General features: G+C 43.0%; 2 protein-coding genes across 2 annotated transcripts; one reads left to right on the forward strand and one right to left on the reverse strand.

The window, feature by feature from the left end:
* Nucleotides 1-316: 316 nt before the first annotated feature.
* Nucleotides 317-7,763, forward strand: eif2b5 (eukaryotic translation initiation factor 2B, subunit 5 epsilon). The gene is made up of 16 exons (XM_085804992.1): nucleotides 317-513; nucleotides 770-894; nucleotides 971-1,156; nucleotides 1,254-1,431; nucleotides 1,516-1,596; nucleotides 1,677-1,754; nucleotides 1,845-2,157; nucleotides 2,258-2,403; nucleotides 3,804-3,948; nucleotides 4,035-4,136; nucleotides 4,233-4,334; nucleotides 4,963-5,053; nucleotides 5,141-5,264; nucleotides 5,385-5,510; nucleotides 5,627-5,737; nucleotides 7,357-7,763. Exons 1-16 carry the CDS (start codon nucleotides 355-357, stop codon nucleotides 7,417-7,419), a joined length of 2,130 nt encoding a protein of 709 aa, XP_085661118.1. The 5' UTR covers nucleotides 317-354; the 3' UTR covers nucleotides 7,420-7,763.
* A 1,514-nt stretch (nucleotides 7,764-9,277) lies between these two features.
* Nucleotides 9,278-13,725, reverse strand: mul3 (mitochondrial E3 ubiquitin protein ligase 3). The gene is made up of 4 exons (XM_085804028.1): nucleotides 13,580-13,725; nucleotides 13,396-13,483; nucleotides 11,509-11,629; nucleotides 9,278-9,965 (listed from the first exon to the last, which is right to left on the reverse strand). Exons 1-4 carry the CDS (start codon nucleotides 13,694-13,696, stop codon nucleotides 9,473-9,475), a joined length of 819 nt encoding a protein of 272 aa, XP_085660154.1. The 5' UTR covers nucleotides 13,697-13,725; the 3' UTR covers nucleotides 9,278-9,472.
* Between the last annotated feature and the right edge of the window lie 756 nt (nucleotides 13,726-14,481).

A 14,481-nucleotide genomic window follows, 5' to 3' on the forward strand; every position in this document is an offset into this window, starting at 1 on the left:
ATGTTTACACTTTTGTGATAAGGACTGTATTTACTCAGTGGAGGGACCCTAACTCTTGCTAATGGTAATAAAATATATAATTTTGATACCGCCTACCATAATGCCCATACCTTACCCTATTGATACATATTAATATCGGACAGATATTAACTGTGCTGCCATTGTCAGACTGCAGTGCAAGACTCTGTGCTTTTTGCACGGTAAGTAAATTGATAATTTAACCATAGCTTCATTGTTTACTTTCCTGCCACTCACCAAACGCGAACACTAGACACGCCGAAGATTGTCCGTCGCCGCCACCGTAGTTGTACCTGACGACAGAGTTGGACAGCAGTTGGGGAGTCAGGCAGAAACATGGCCAGTAAAGGAGGAAAACAGAGCCGTGCGGCTCCTGGTCTTCCAGGTAGAAAGGGTGCAGGGGAGCAGGAGGAGGAGGAGCAGCCGCTGCAGGCCGTGTTGGTCGCTGACAGCTTCAACCGGAGGTTTTTCCCGGTGACTAAAGACCAGCCGCGGGTAGGTAGCGAGCTAGGCTAACCGAGATGCTAACGGCAGCTAACTTGTGTCCACGCTGTAAACAGAGACAAACAGGGACATAGCTGCACTGGCACAGAGGAAACCACTTCACAACATCTAAACATTAAACATTTAAACAGTTGGTTTATGTTGTTTGGTTGTTTTTGTGTATTAATGCTGGTGGAGCCACCCACATGTCATGTAGTTACTTTGACTCAGACAGCTAACGTCATCTGTCACATTGTCACTGATGAAGGCTTTGCTGCCGCTGGGTAATGTTGCCATGATCGACTACACCCTGGAGTTCCTCACGTCCACCGGGGTCCAGGAGACGTTTGTCTTCTGCTGCTGGATGGCCAGTAAGATCAAGGACCACTTACTGTAAGTTTCTCTCTGACACTTCTTCTCTGTGTGCGTCCCAATGAATGGTTTTAACCGCTGACTCTGTGTCTGACAGAAAATCAAAGTGGTGTCGGCCCACCTCTCCAAACACAGTCCACATCATCACCTCAGAGCTGTACCGCTCCCTGGGGGATGTGCTCAGAGATGTCGATGCAAAGAACCTTGTGCGCTCAGACTTTGTGTTGGTTTATGGAGATGTGGTGTCGAATATAGATGTCAGCCAGGCGCTGCAGGAGCACAGGTGAGATTGTCTCCACTCTTTTTATACAATCAGGATCCCCCCAGGGCTGTTTTTGTCTCAAATCTAAACATTTGTTGTAATTTTTCCTTGCTCGCAGGCATCGTCGAAAGGTGGAGAAGAACATCTCAGTGATGACGATGATGTTTAAGGAGTCATCACCGGGCCACAGGTCTCGCTGTGAGGAAGATGATGCCATTGTTGCTATGAACAGCAAGAGCCAGCGGATCTTACACTACCAGAAGACACAAGGGCTGAAGAAACTCCAGTTTCCTATGGTAACGGAGCGTTCCAGTAGTGCATCACATCTGTCACATAATTTGGACTGATGGGTGACAGTTACTCCTGTTTGTGTCTTGCAGAACATTTTCCACAGTGGAAGTGATGAGTTTGAAATCAGACACGACCTCCTTGACTGTCACATCAGTATCTGCTCCCCACAGGTCAGGTTTGAAACCTGACATAATACTGTTCCATTCATTTTAACTGTCTGTTGTAACAATGGCTTTTCACAATTCTTCAGGTTGCTGAACTCTTCACTGACAATTTTGACTACCAAACTAGGAATGACTTTGTCAGAGGGATCTTAGTCAATGAAGAGGTATTACACAGCCATAATTTACTTTTACTTGAATATTTACATACACATTGATGTGTTCGGATCAGATCATGGTTTGTTTTCTTGCTTCAGATCCTGGGAAACCAGATACACATGCACGTCACCAAGGACGGTTACGGTGCCAGAGTGTCCAACCTGCTCATGTACGATTCGGTGTCGTCGGACCTGGTGAGACGATGGGTTTACCCTCTTACGCCTGAGGCCAACTTCACGGACCAAGAGGGACGGAGCTGCACGTACTCTCGCCACAACGTCTACAGAGGCTCCGGGGTCAGCCTGGGCCACGGCAGCCAGATGGTGGAGAACGTCCTCATTGGCTGTGACACCAGCATCGGCGCAAACTGTCACATTTCCAATAGCGTCATCGGCAACAATTGCACTATAGGTGTGAGCTCGCTCGTCCAGCACCGTTGAAAAAGTGACAGCATGCATTTTTTTTTTTTAAACATGTGTGATTTACATGCATCTTGTTTTCATCACGACAGGTGACAATGTAATCCTGAACCATGCCTACATCTGGAATAACGTTCACATTGCCAGTAACGTGACGATCAGCCAGTCTGTGGTCTGTGATAAGGCTGATGTCAAAGAAGGTGTGATGCTCAATAAACAGTGTGTCCTTGCATATAATGTAAGTATTATCATCATACTGAGGTCAAATGATTGTTATGACTATGCCACAATATACTTCTTATGTCACTGAGTTTGCATTTTTTTGCCATGTTAAAGGGATAGTTCAACATTTTGGCAAATTGGCCAAGGTTCGTTACCTTTAATTGTGACCTGCACATTCACCACGCTATGAGATAATAGCTGTGTTTCCACTGCAGGAGTTCCTGGTAAAGGGAGGGGGTGGGAACTTCTACAGGAACCGTCCTCTCACTCGGCCCTCTCAGTGGCCGTGTCTCCACTGCAGAGTAGGACCCCTCGGCGACGTCATGAGTTTCGATCGCCGCTTAATCGTTGTGCGTCACCCAGGCAGGTCACAAGCACATGCACAAAAATCATAACAACAACGAAGAAGGATGGAAGGAGCTGAGGCGGTAGGCGTGTTTCTGGTTTGTGTGTTTGTGCACATGGCGGCTGATTGTAATCCTGCTTGAGTTTTTAAAAATTTTTTTTTACTTTTCACGGCATTGTTTTGCGGCGTGATGGATCCCCAGTGTGTCGAGGTGCGCTGATATTTTCATTTCGCCGCGATGACTCAAACCCTCTGAAATTACCCCGAAGTTCCTGCAATGGAAACGCGCCTAATAACGGAACGTTACAAGACAGAAATGTTTTCGAGGCAAATGCAGAGACTGCTTGCTGAAAAACTGCACCCAACGAGAACGCGCATCATCGGTTTTGCATGAATTCACCTCGAAAACAACTCTGTCTCATGGCAATGGGCCAAAATGTTGAACTATCCCTTTAACGCTGCACAAAGCAACTTTGCATTTGGAATCTCTAAAACCTCATGGATAGTTTATTAGAAATTAGAAGTGAAATTTACTTACTATTACTATTTACTACCACAAGAGTTTGGCAGCAAATGATTTAAAGCACTTTCTTGGCTATTTTGAATACCATCTATTTTCACTTATGGCAGGGAGACAAGATATTTTGGTAACCCTTTAATTTACAGGCCATTAATTACGTGATAATATCAAGAAATAGCCAAGAAATAACAATTAATTGTGTCATAATGTCTAGAAATAGCCTAGAAATCATGCTCAATTTCATAGTAATGCTGAGAAATCTAGCCAAGAAATAACGATTGATTGCGTCAAAATAACCCAGAAATAACGGTCAATTGCAAGGACTTGGTGGAGAAAGATTCTGGCCTTTCCTCAAAAATTCAAAGCATGAAAACCATGTGTAATCTTTTTCCTTTATGAAAAACATGACATTACTATGAATTTGACCGTTATTTCTTGGCTATTTCTTGACATTATCATGTAATTAATGGCCTGTAAATTAAAGGGTACCAATATTTTATGAATATGCCTTCTGTATTGCTCCATTTAAATTTCTGTGATTCTGTGACAGGTGGTGATTGGACCAAACGTGTCTCTACCAGAGGGCACAGTGGTGTCCATGCACCACCCAGAGGAGGAGGAGGAGGAGGATGACGATGAATTTCTCAGTGATGATGCCGAGGTCGGTCAAAATAAAGACAAGACCAAACAGAAAGGTGTGTACTGACGAATGCATACGTTGTCAAAACTTCTGAAATGTTTCTGGTCGTGGTGTCACAGAGCGTTTTGTTCTGTCCTCCAGTTTTCAACCCAGCGGAGGTTGGAGCAGAGGGACAGGGCTACATCTGGAAGGCCAACAGCCTGGACGATACAGAGGACGAGGAGCTGTTGCAGTGTCTCTGGGGTAGGATGGCGTCTTCGTGTTTGTAAAAGTAGCATTTCCCAGGATGCTTTAGTCCTCATCACAGCAGCAACTTGTCATTTGTGTCTTATCCAATAGGTTTGGTGTTGAACCCTGATGTTGAGAGTGAAAGCGAGGACAGTGAGCCTGATGGTCCAGATGATCCAGTTATTCCCTCACCTGAGATGGACGATGTTAAAGGTGAGAGGGGTCAGGAAACACATGAAAATGAGAAACATCACACATGATTTACAAATGATTTTTGTCTATATACAGAAAATTCAGCCTCATGTGATTTCTTCAGACCACATGTTATAATTAATGTATTACATGACTGAACGGCACCATTTTTATGTCGTTTCCTGGTTCTGTTCCCTAAACTGCTCATTCAGTTGTTGTGAGTTGGTCTGGTAATTTGAGGTGTGTATGAATTGCTGTTAATTGCTGAGTTTCCTGCTAAAACCAAAGTGTACTTTGATGTTAATTAGAAGGAAATATAAGATAGCATGATATAGTCTGACAGTCACTGCTGAACATATGGAAAAAGAAGAGACATTTAACTGCAGTAAATGAATTATAGATGAATATTTACTGAGGTTTAACTGGGTCTTTCTGATGGAAATCACCAGCTGTTTTTAAACTCAAGACAACCAACAGCCTTTGTCACTTCCTGCCTGTCAGATTACATCGTCACCTATAATACATAAAACCTATAAAAACAGTCAATAAGGATCAAAGTTGATTCTTCTGTATATCAGAGTCAGAAGAATGTGCTCTTAAAGTCTGATGGAGACATCCTCCTGTCTGACTCTGTCCTGCTCATGTTTAGTCTTCCAGATGGAGGTGCTGGGGACTCTGCAGAGAGGCTTGGAGGAAAACATTGGCTGTGACAATCTGGTACTGGAGATTAACTCTCTAAAGTAAGGGCCGCTTTGTAATGACCTGCAATGCCTTTTCTGTCTTTTACCACTATAGCACATTCAGACTGACACCCTGTCTCTCCTCAGATATGCCTACAACATCACTCTGAAGGAGGTGATGCAGATTTTAACCAGGGTGGTCCTGGAGTACCCTTTCCAGCAGCAGGGACCTCAGCTCACTGCAGCACAATATGTTGCTGTGCTCCTGCCGGTGAATAAACTCCCAGATTTGTAACATAGATGTTGTTTACATCACATTGTTTAACCATAGTCTAGATAGGAAGAGATATTCTGAATGGATAAGTCACAGTTATCTTTGTCCTCCTCTCAGCTGTTGAAGAAATGGGCACCGGTGTTTAAGAACTACGTGAAGAGAGCTCAGGACCATCTGGACTGTCTGTCAGCCTTTGAGGAGCACTTCCTGGAGCAGGAGAGCCACTGGCCCGCCATGGTCAAGGTAAGAACCAATCAGTGACCCGCTGATTCTTAGAAACATCAAACCTCGGTTACAACACAAGACGTGGCTCGTCAGACCGAACCAGTCGTGTGATCCTGGTTGTTTTCATCCTTCAGGTGCTGATGAACATGTACCAGCTGGAGATCCTGGAGGAGGAGATGATCCTGCGCTGGTTCTCCCAGGGGGCCACCACCGACAAGAGCAGACAGCTCCGCAAGAACCAGGGGGTACGTACAGGGTTAACTCACTCACACGCAACAGTTACACAGTAGAAGGTTGACGTGTGGTTGCTGTAGTCGGAGGTCTGTGTAAAAAACAGTGGAAGAGTGATCTGTCTCCACCTGGTCCAGTGGAGAATTAAAAATAAAAGATTGTTAAAGAGGAACTAAGCAGGATTTCTCCCGTGGTTATGCTACATTTTTACCTGAATTAAAAAGCTCCGGAGTGATTGAGATAGTTAGCTACATGACTTGTGACTTGTTATGGGTGACGGAGGCTCTCAGTCTTCCACCTGGCGTCTCATGGCTGAAAACCAACCATGCACCATCAGTGTAGTACCTGGCTGCCGCCCCGGTGTCTCGTCTTTGCACACCACAACACAAACGCGGTCCATAACCCGTAATCTTTTGTTTATGACATTTAAGTTTTTGTTGTAAACAAATGCACATGGCCAGGCGGAGCAAAACAGCGGAAAAGGACTTGCATAGTTGAGTTGAGTACTTTTATTGTCAGAATCACTTCTGAAATTTTTCTTGCGTCCAAGACACTTGTTCCTTGTGACAAAGAAACATTACAAAATATAAACACAATATAACATCAAACAAACATCAAACAAAATATCACATCAAACAATGCAAAAAAAAACAAACAACAGAATATAACACAAGACAAACATCAGACATGTGACGTGCTATACGTACGTATCAAAGTGGCTGCAGTGCCTCCAAGTCTCTACACTAAGCTGTTCAACATTTTAACTGATTGAGGAATAAAATAGTTCCTCAGTGTATTTAATCTAGCCACAGGGACTTTATATCTCCTGTTGGATGGCAGCAACTGATAGTTTACAAATAAAACATGTGTCCGGTCGGACAGAATATTGTCTGCCAGGGACAGCATTCGTCTAGTGCAGAGTTCCTCTTTAAATCCTCCAGTCCTCCCATCAAACTGGCCTGCTCTCCCTGCTTTCCCTGTGTATGACCCAGTCTGCCCACCAGAAGCTCTTCCTTGACTGAACAATCCCAGTTTCTTCCATATTCCATGTTGCAAACAGTTTTCCTGTCAGTCAGCATCTATTGCATGTCTGCCCATCCTAGGTGAGGAATCCCTACTCTGTTGCTCACCCTGAGGTTTCTCCTGTTTTTCTTGGTAGTCAGTGGATGTGAGGATCTAAGTGTAGGGGATGTTGTTATGATGCTGTGTAAAGACCTGTAAGACAAACTGTTTGTAAAAATTGGCTATACAAATAGACTTGCTTTGCCTTTAACAGAGATAACCAAGTAAATTTCAGAATAAAGGAAATGATTCACAGATTTCAAATAATGGCTGTAATAGATATTGATGGATATTTGTGATTAAAGACATTTTTTAGTCTTCATTAAGTTTATTAAGGAATAAAATAAATAAATGAATGTAAGTTGTATCAAACCTGACTTACCTTGGATAAGATAAACAGATAAATGGACACCATTGTTATATCACTGTAGTGATTAATTTGATCTGTATCCTTGTTTAAATATGTAAGAGTGCAGTTGCTCCTATCTGACCTGTTCAGCAGGATAACTGCATGTTTAGTAATGATGAATTCCTAACTGCTCTGTTTGTGCGTCTGTTTTTCCACCAACAGCTTCAGAAGTTCATCCAGTGGCTGGAGGAGGCTGAGGAGTCTTCAGAGGACGACGGAGAATAATGAGGAGCTCTTGAGAGGACAAAGAGGATTCTGTAAAACTTGACGACTGCTGTGTTAATGAAGGGATTCAGGCTGTTTGACCCTCTACGGCAGCTTTCTGTCCCCGGTAACCATCAGGATCTGCTCCGTACAGCTGAAGCTGACATACAAAAACATAAACATCATAGTGCCACGTCATATAAGGGCTGTGTGCTGCGAATGTCACTTTCCAAATAAAGCAGAAAGACTCTAAGGCTGCTTGGAAATATGTACCATTTAAAAAATAAGAACCATCTGTCTCACTATTTTGTCAACTGCACAAAATAGCCACTCAAAATAAAACAGCTGATACAAGGTTTTGAAAAGACGTTTTATTACCATTACTCCATTCAAAACTAAAACCACCACCTTTGAAAAAATACCAGTTATCTTTTTTTGTTGCCCTTTTTATAATCTAAAACAACTGAACACTGACTGCAGGTCAGAACAGAGTAAAGAGGTAGAAGATTAGCAGCTAAACTGATATACACTGAATCATAGTTATTGTGGATTTCATGCCATCTGGTCTAAATACTGACTGCAATCTTGGACTGATAATTATTTCTCTGATCAGATTCACAGTAAAAGCCTTGTAAAGTAAATGCAAAAAATTATCAAAATAAAAGCCTGGTTATAGTTTTTGACATACAGTGTAAAATTAATTACAAAAGTGACATGAAATTTTTTGGCTCTTTTGATTTGATCAGAAAACACTGAGCCAGAGACCAGACAGAAACATATGATCATAAACAATCATACAAATCTCACATTATCTGGTTTAAGGTTTTGGTTTTTAGTATTTTAAATTCTGACAAGTGGTTACAAATATATAAAGTGGTCCATTAAAACAATCCTGAAAAGACACAACATACAGGGAACATGATGTGACGTTACTGAAAACACATGATTTACCTGTTCACATCTTAATGTATCTTCTTTTAAAGGACAATTCCAGGCGAATTCAACTCGGGGGTGTATTTTCCTATCATTTTAGGTCTAAAAGAAGGAATCTGAAGATTTTCAGTTTAATCGCTCCTGTTTTGCGGTAGCTGCGTCTGTCCCCGCATCGCCACGGCAGCAATAAATGGGAGTGGATGTAAGTTCCGCTGTTTAGGCTGTTTACATCCCTCAAAGCCGCAATTTTTTTCCACAGACAGCGTCAGATGGCTACTCAAACATGCACCGAGAAGTTTATTTACTTCAAGCAAGCCGACATGTTTGTAAAACTAGATCTAATTCAAAGTCTTCCGGAGTCTCGCGCGAGACCCAGTTGCCGTGCTCGGTGTGTTCACATGAAGTGGGAAAAGCTACCGTTTGTGTCATAAACACAGGAATATCAACTCTTGACTTGCTTCAAGTAAAAAAAACTTCTCGGCGCATGTTTGAGTAGCCATCTGACGCTGTCTGTGGAAAAAAATGTACACTTCAAGCAAGTAAAGAGTTGATATTCCTGTGTTTATGACACAAGCGGTAGCTCCGACTGCGCCTGAATACACCGAGCACTGCAACTTAGGGCTCGCGCGAGACTCCGGGAGACTTTGAATTAGATCGACTTTTACAAACATGTCGGCTTGCTTGAAGTAAATAAACTTCTCGGTGCATGTTTGAGTCGCCATCTGACGCTGTCTGTGGAAAAAAATTGCGGCTTTGAGGGCTGTAAATAGCCTAAACAGCGGAACTTACATCCACTCCCATTCATTGCTGCCGTGGCGATGCAGGGACAGACACAACTACCGCAAAACAGGAGCAATTAAACTGAAAATCTTCAGATTCCTTCTTTTAGACCTAAAATGATAGGAAAATACACCCCCGAGTTGAATTCGCCTGGAATTGTCCTTTAAGAAGTTGTTTTAATGTCTTGTAAAATGTTGTGTTATCTATTTGTGTAATATGTTGGTTTTTGCGTTGTGCCTCCATCATGTCCACTGTACAACATGATGTAAATACTTATCGACAGCAGAAATGAATCTAACGACCTGGACTGTGCTGTGGAAGCTACGTGGACGAAACAGCTGATGCAGTGGATTCCCTTCCTTCAGGCCTTCTTGGATCTGTCATCCTTCCCTAAGTTGTAGATGAGGCTGGCGAGAAGCGACGCCCCCGTGAGGCCGGTGACAGCAGTCAGCACCTTCCACATGCTGGCCGAGCTCTCGTGTCTGTCCATAAAGCTCCTGTAGTCGGAGGGCACCAGGATGAACTTGCGTCCGTCCTGCGGGGCCTGCAGCCTCATCACCTGGCCCCCCTCCAGCACCACCTCCCCAAACCCGGTCAGGGTGCTCCCCACCCGGAGCATCTCCTCGCTCTCCTCCATCGCCTCGGGTTTCTCCCCGGCGACCAACTGCAGCGTAACGTTCGCCAAGCTCTCCTCGGCTTTTCTCAGTCTGTAGTAAACCCTCTCCAGGAAGCAGCCGGACGCCTCCAGAGGGTTCTGCACCTTCACGTATAAGTCAGTGATGTAGGCTCCTGGGCTGACCAGGCTGAAGGCCACTGAGTTGCTGCTCTCCTTCCTGTTCATTGTCCGAGAGTTCCTGCAAAATTATTATGACAAATAACTGTTATTTATTAGAGATGCACCGATCCGATACCCGGATCGGATATCGGCTCCGATATCGACTAATTAGCTGGATCGGATATTGGATGAATGAGGCCGATCCAGCATTCCGATCCAGTCATTTTTTAATCATTAATATTATACACAGCAATACAGTTACAGCGGTCTAGTGCTATTTATTTATTTTTGCTGCTAATGTACACTTTGTTATTTGTTAATAAATAATATTAAAGGAACAACAAGGAGTTTTGGAAAAGCGAAGCGTTTTCACTAGGGGTGTCACGATCGAAATTACGTCACGATCTCGAGCATCGAAGTCAAAGAGAGGATCTGGGACTGATGCACTGTGGGCCACCGCCAGTCTGATCAGGTCCTGATCATCAGGTCCATGGCAGCACAGCAGCTGTAGCTCTGCCCCGCTGTCTGTCACATGACTTTCGCGTATCAGCGCAATCTCGTTTACATTGCATTAAGCCGACATCAGGAGAATAATGAGACACGACGGTAAATTAATGAAAATAAAATTATGATAATATACAGATATAAATATATTTGTTTCAAAACCTTGGGGGCAATTTTGGCCCCTGGATCATGATTTTTGGGGGCATGTTACCTTTATATTGTAAAGAAATTATTTAAATGTGACCATTAGTGCCTAATGTGATACATTATGGAAATTGCATCACTTATATGTATCCCGTCTTTTGAAATAAGATTTACTGTACAAAATTTGATGAATAAAACCAATGATCGTAGACTAGACTAGTCTGAAAATAGCATAGGCATCTGTGCTGTAAGAAAAAGAAAAAAAATCGAGAATCAAATCGAATCGTGACCCTAAAATCGAAAACACACCCCTAGTTTTCACACTACATTTATGAGCCTCCGTGAACTGTGAAATTCTTTGACCGGCGCAAGACGGACTCATGTTTTCATTCATCAAGAATTAAAGTCAGAGGTTCAAAGACGATCACATACCGTCGTAGTTCCGACCATTCGGCTGTGTTATTCTCATGACTCGCCACGAAATCGAAAGTAAAGAAACGCTGGTCGGCTCGACCAGCATCTCCGCCACCACTAATAATAACAAAATAACGATGGAGACAAAACGATATATTTATCGAAAATGGGCCCATTAACAAGTGCGGGTAGCGTAGATTCATCCACATTAATATGAGACTTTTAAATAACCAAATAGAAACTCCTCGTTGTCCCTTTAATAATATTACTATTATTATTATTATTAATATTAATATACATTTATATCTGTGTTAATTTGTTACCTTTTTTTTTAACAAGGCTAAATGTTTATGTCAAGCCTGATGCCTTCACTCACATGGCAAGGTATACGGTTCATTCATTCAACAGTAGTATCGGATCGGTATTGGGTATCGGGTATCGGGCGATACGCTCAGCCCAGGTATCGGTATGGATTGGAAAAAACTGGATTGGTGCATCTCTATTATTTATATGTTCACATGATAATAAAAAAAACATTGTGCTGTGTGCTCATTATGTACCATGTCTTAGTGAGGCTGTTCCAGTATTTCCAGTGCTCCTCCGTGGCGATCTTCTGAATCACACCAAAGCATCGTGGGACAAACTTGCTGGCCAGAGGCTCCGCTTCTGCCTGAACCATACCTGCAAACACACAGTAAGAGTTATATTTTTTAAACTCATTCTTTATTCAATTTTAAGAAAAAATAACACAAAAAAACAACAACAAAAAACAGCAGTAGGGATACATGTCTTTTGTTGTGATATTACAATGTTTTTAACTTCATTCAGAGTCTCCAGTGGCGTCTCTACGGTGAGATTTATTTATACGTTGTCTATTTGTCCCATTTAGTGTTGAATTCCGTTTGTTGGAGTCTCTGTATATATGTGAGTCTTTCCATGTTGTAGTTAGTATATCTCCTCGACTGTGTCCAACCAGTTCCTCAGAGTGGGAGAGCCTTCACTACACCATTTCCTCATGACTGCTTTCTTGGTCACAGCCAGAAGTATTTTGACCAAATATTTGTCCTCACACTGTACATTTTCCCTTGTCAGGTTACATAGATATAACCAGAGATGGCAAAAGTACCCAGATTCTTTACTTGAGTAGAAGTAAAAGTACCTGTGTAAAAAACGACTTAAGTAAAAGTGAAAGTACTGATCCAAATATCTACTCAAGTAAAAGTAAAAAGTACAGGCTCTGAAATTTACTCAAAAGTATTATTAAAAGTAAAAAGCATTTCCATTGCACAATTCACTGCAAAGCAAATAACCACACGATAATTTATCTTGAATCCATTTCATCAATGTTATTGTTTGTTGTAACAAACATTGTTCACATAGCCTAAGTTTACCTGCCGGACACAAAATGTATCCTAATGTACTTCACTATGGTCAATCGTAGGCATTTGTATTGTACACTTCAGGTTCACACATCACACTTATGAACATTCAATTTTGGACCAGGATTGGCTTCTAAACTGTGGTGTCACAAATCATGCTTGTAGTCCCAATTAATAATCTTGTGGATTGAGACACTTTAGGGGGGTTAGCCTATTATTTTCCACTAGCGCGACTCGGCTCGACACGTCTCTTAGTTTTTTTGTTTTTTGGGGGGCTTTTCCACTAGTACTCAGCTCAAGTCGAGCTGTAATTTTATTTTGCCACGGAAACCCTGATATATTAAAAAAAGTAACGAGCATTTGGGGGAAATGTAAGGAGTAGAAAGTACCGATATTTGCGTTAAAAATTTACTGAGTAAAAGTAAAAAGTTGTCAGAAAAATAAATACTTCTAAAAGTACAAAGTACCTGACAATTCTACTTAAGTACAGTATGAAGTATTTGTACTTCGTTACTTGCCATCACTGGATATAACACCTCAAATGACATTGGTAGTTTGTGTGGCAAGGTGAAGAGGGCCCGGGCGGGGATTGAACCCGCACCTCCCGGGTAAGAGAGTTACATCCCCTTGGCCAAGTAGCCAGGGCGCATGATCAATTGGGGGCATAGTGACAGGAACCTCAACTGTCACATTTGTATCCCAGTATTTTCCCCAATTCAACCCATATATCATTCCAGTATTTTTTTTTTTTTTTTTACCTTAGTACATTCCCAAAAACTATGAGTATGACCTGCTTTTTGCTCCAGCATGCTTGTTGTATGGATAAGAGAATTTCTTTTTAATTTCAGGAGTGATAAAGAATCTGAATAGAAAAGAATCTTTTTCCAGCAGAATTCTTTCCACATCCTGGAGCTTGTGGTGGTTCGCTGTACATCACATATGTTATACCAGTCTTCTTCTGTTAGCAGTGTAGTAAGAGATATTTTAATCAGCCCCACAGCTGACCCCATTGATTTAGTTAATTATCTGTTAATTATCTTGATTTAATTATCTGAGCAGAGTTTGTACCTTCCACAGCAACATACTGGAGCCGCCTGTAGGGAGTGGACCTCAGGACCCGGACCAGGTGTTGGTCTGGTTTGAAAATGGGGATTTCCTGAAGAGAAAAAAAAATCACAAGGAGGAAATATTGACAAGATGATAAAACTTTGTCTGAATTAGAAGTGTGTGTGTGTCCTGATGGTGAACTTGCCTTCAGCTTCTGCAGCTCCTTCTTCTTCTCCTGGTATAAATGGTAGAAGAGGCCGGAGAAGGCGAAGCTGGAGCCGACACCGATCAGCACCAGCGGGTTTACAGGGAGGTCACTCATCGTGTGGGTGCAGAGGTGCTAGTACACTGACAGACAGAAGCACAGCACACTCATTATCTGATTAAAGGGCCTTTCACACCGAACGCGGCAGGCGGCGGAAGGCGGCAGCAAACCCATTCATTGTGTACGTGCTACCGCGGCGCACCGGCGAACAGCTCTGCGCCGAGCTGAGCGGCACGCGAGGTGGGCGCATGCCGCGGCGGCGCGCTGCGCCCGAATTAAAAAATGTTTAATCTGGGCGCAGCGCGCTGTGACGACATCTCGGCGCGTCCAATAGGAGAGGATGTAGTGGAGTCTGAAAAAAAATCAGCCGCTTGCAGAGAGAAAACAAACGACCAGACGTTCAGTTAAAGTGACGGGATGCATGAAGTGAGTTGTCATGGATCAGACCAACTCTCTCTAACAGGCTGTTAAACTGCTCCCTGCTCAGCCTGACGCTAAAGTTCACCTGGAAGCGGTCGTTTTGTAGCTCCTGGCGAACATATCTTTGCATATACCCCCCCAAATCCTGTCTTGTTTGTTCGGTTGCTCAGCAACTCGCGCCATATGTGTACGCGCTGCCGCCCTGCTCTGCGCCTGTCTGCGCTGTACCTCGCGGTGGGCGCAACGCATACCGCGCTCGGTGTGAAAGGCCTTTAACGCAGATCCACGTCGCGTGTTTTACTGGAATAATCAGATGAAGCGCACGTGAGGAAGAGGAATAAAATTTACCTGTTGGCGTAGGTGGGTGAGAAGGTGACTCATGAGTAGTTTGGTCCCAGAAAACGAAAACAAAACCTTTGAAT

This window comes from Trachurus japonicus, chromosome 17, assembly GCF_045865225.1.
Source record: "Trachurus japonicus isolate A0001 chromosome 17, Traja_1.0".
Taxonomy (NCBI): Eukaryota; Metazoa; Chordata; class Actinopteri; order Carangiformes; family Carangidae; genus Trachurus; species Trachurus japonicus.

Coding starts and splice junctions, on each gene's coding strand:
- eif2b5 (XM_085804992.1), top strand. CDS start 355: ATGGCCAGTAAAGGAGGAAAACAGAGCCGTGCGGCTCCTGGTCTTCCA. Junction 514..769: donor TGACTAAAGACCAGCCGCGG/GTAGGTAGCGAG, acceptor TCACTGATGAAG/GCTTTGCTGCCGCTGGGTAA. Junction 4,137..4,232: donor GCTGTTGCAGTGTCTCTGGG/GTAGGATGGCGT, acceptor CTTATCCAATAG/GTTTGGTGTTGAACCCTGAT.
- mul3 (XM_085804028.1), bottom strand. CDS start 13,696: ATGAGTGACCTCCCTGTAAACCCGCTGGTGCTGATCGGTGTCGGCTCC. Junction 13,484..13,579: donor AGGAGCTGCAGAAGCTGAAG/GCAAGTTCACCA, acceptor TTTTCTCTTCAG/GAAATCCCCATTTTCAAACC. Junction 9,966..11,508: donor AACAGCCTCACTAAGACATG/GTACATAATGAG, acceptor ATAATTTTGCAG/GAACTCTCGGACAATGAACA.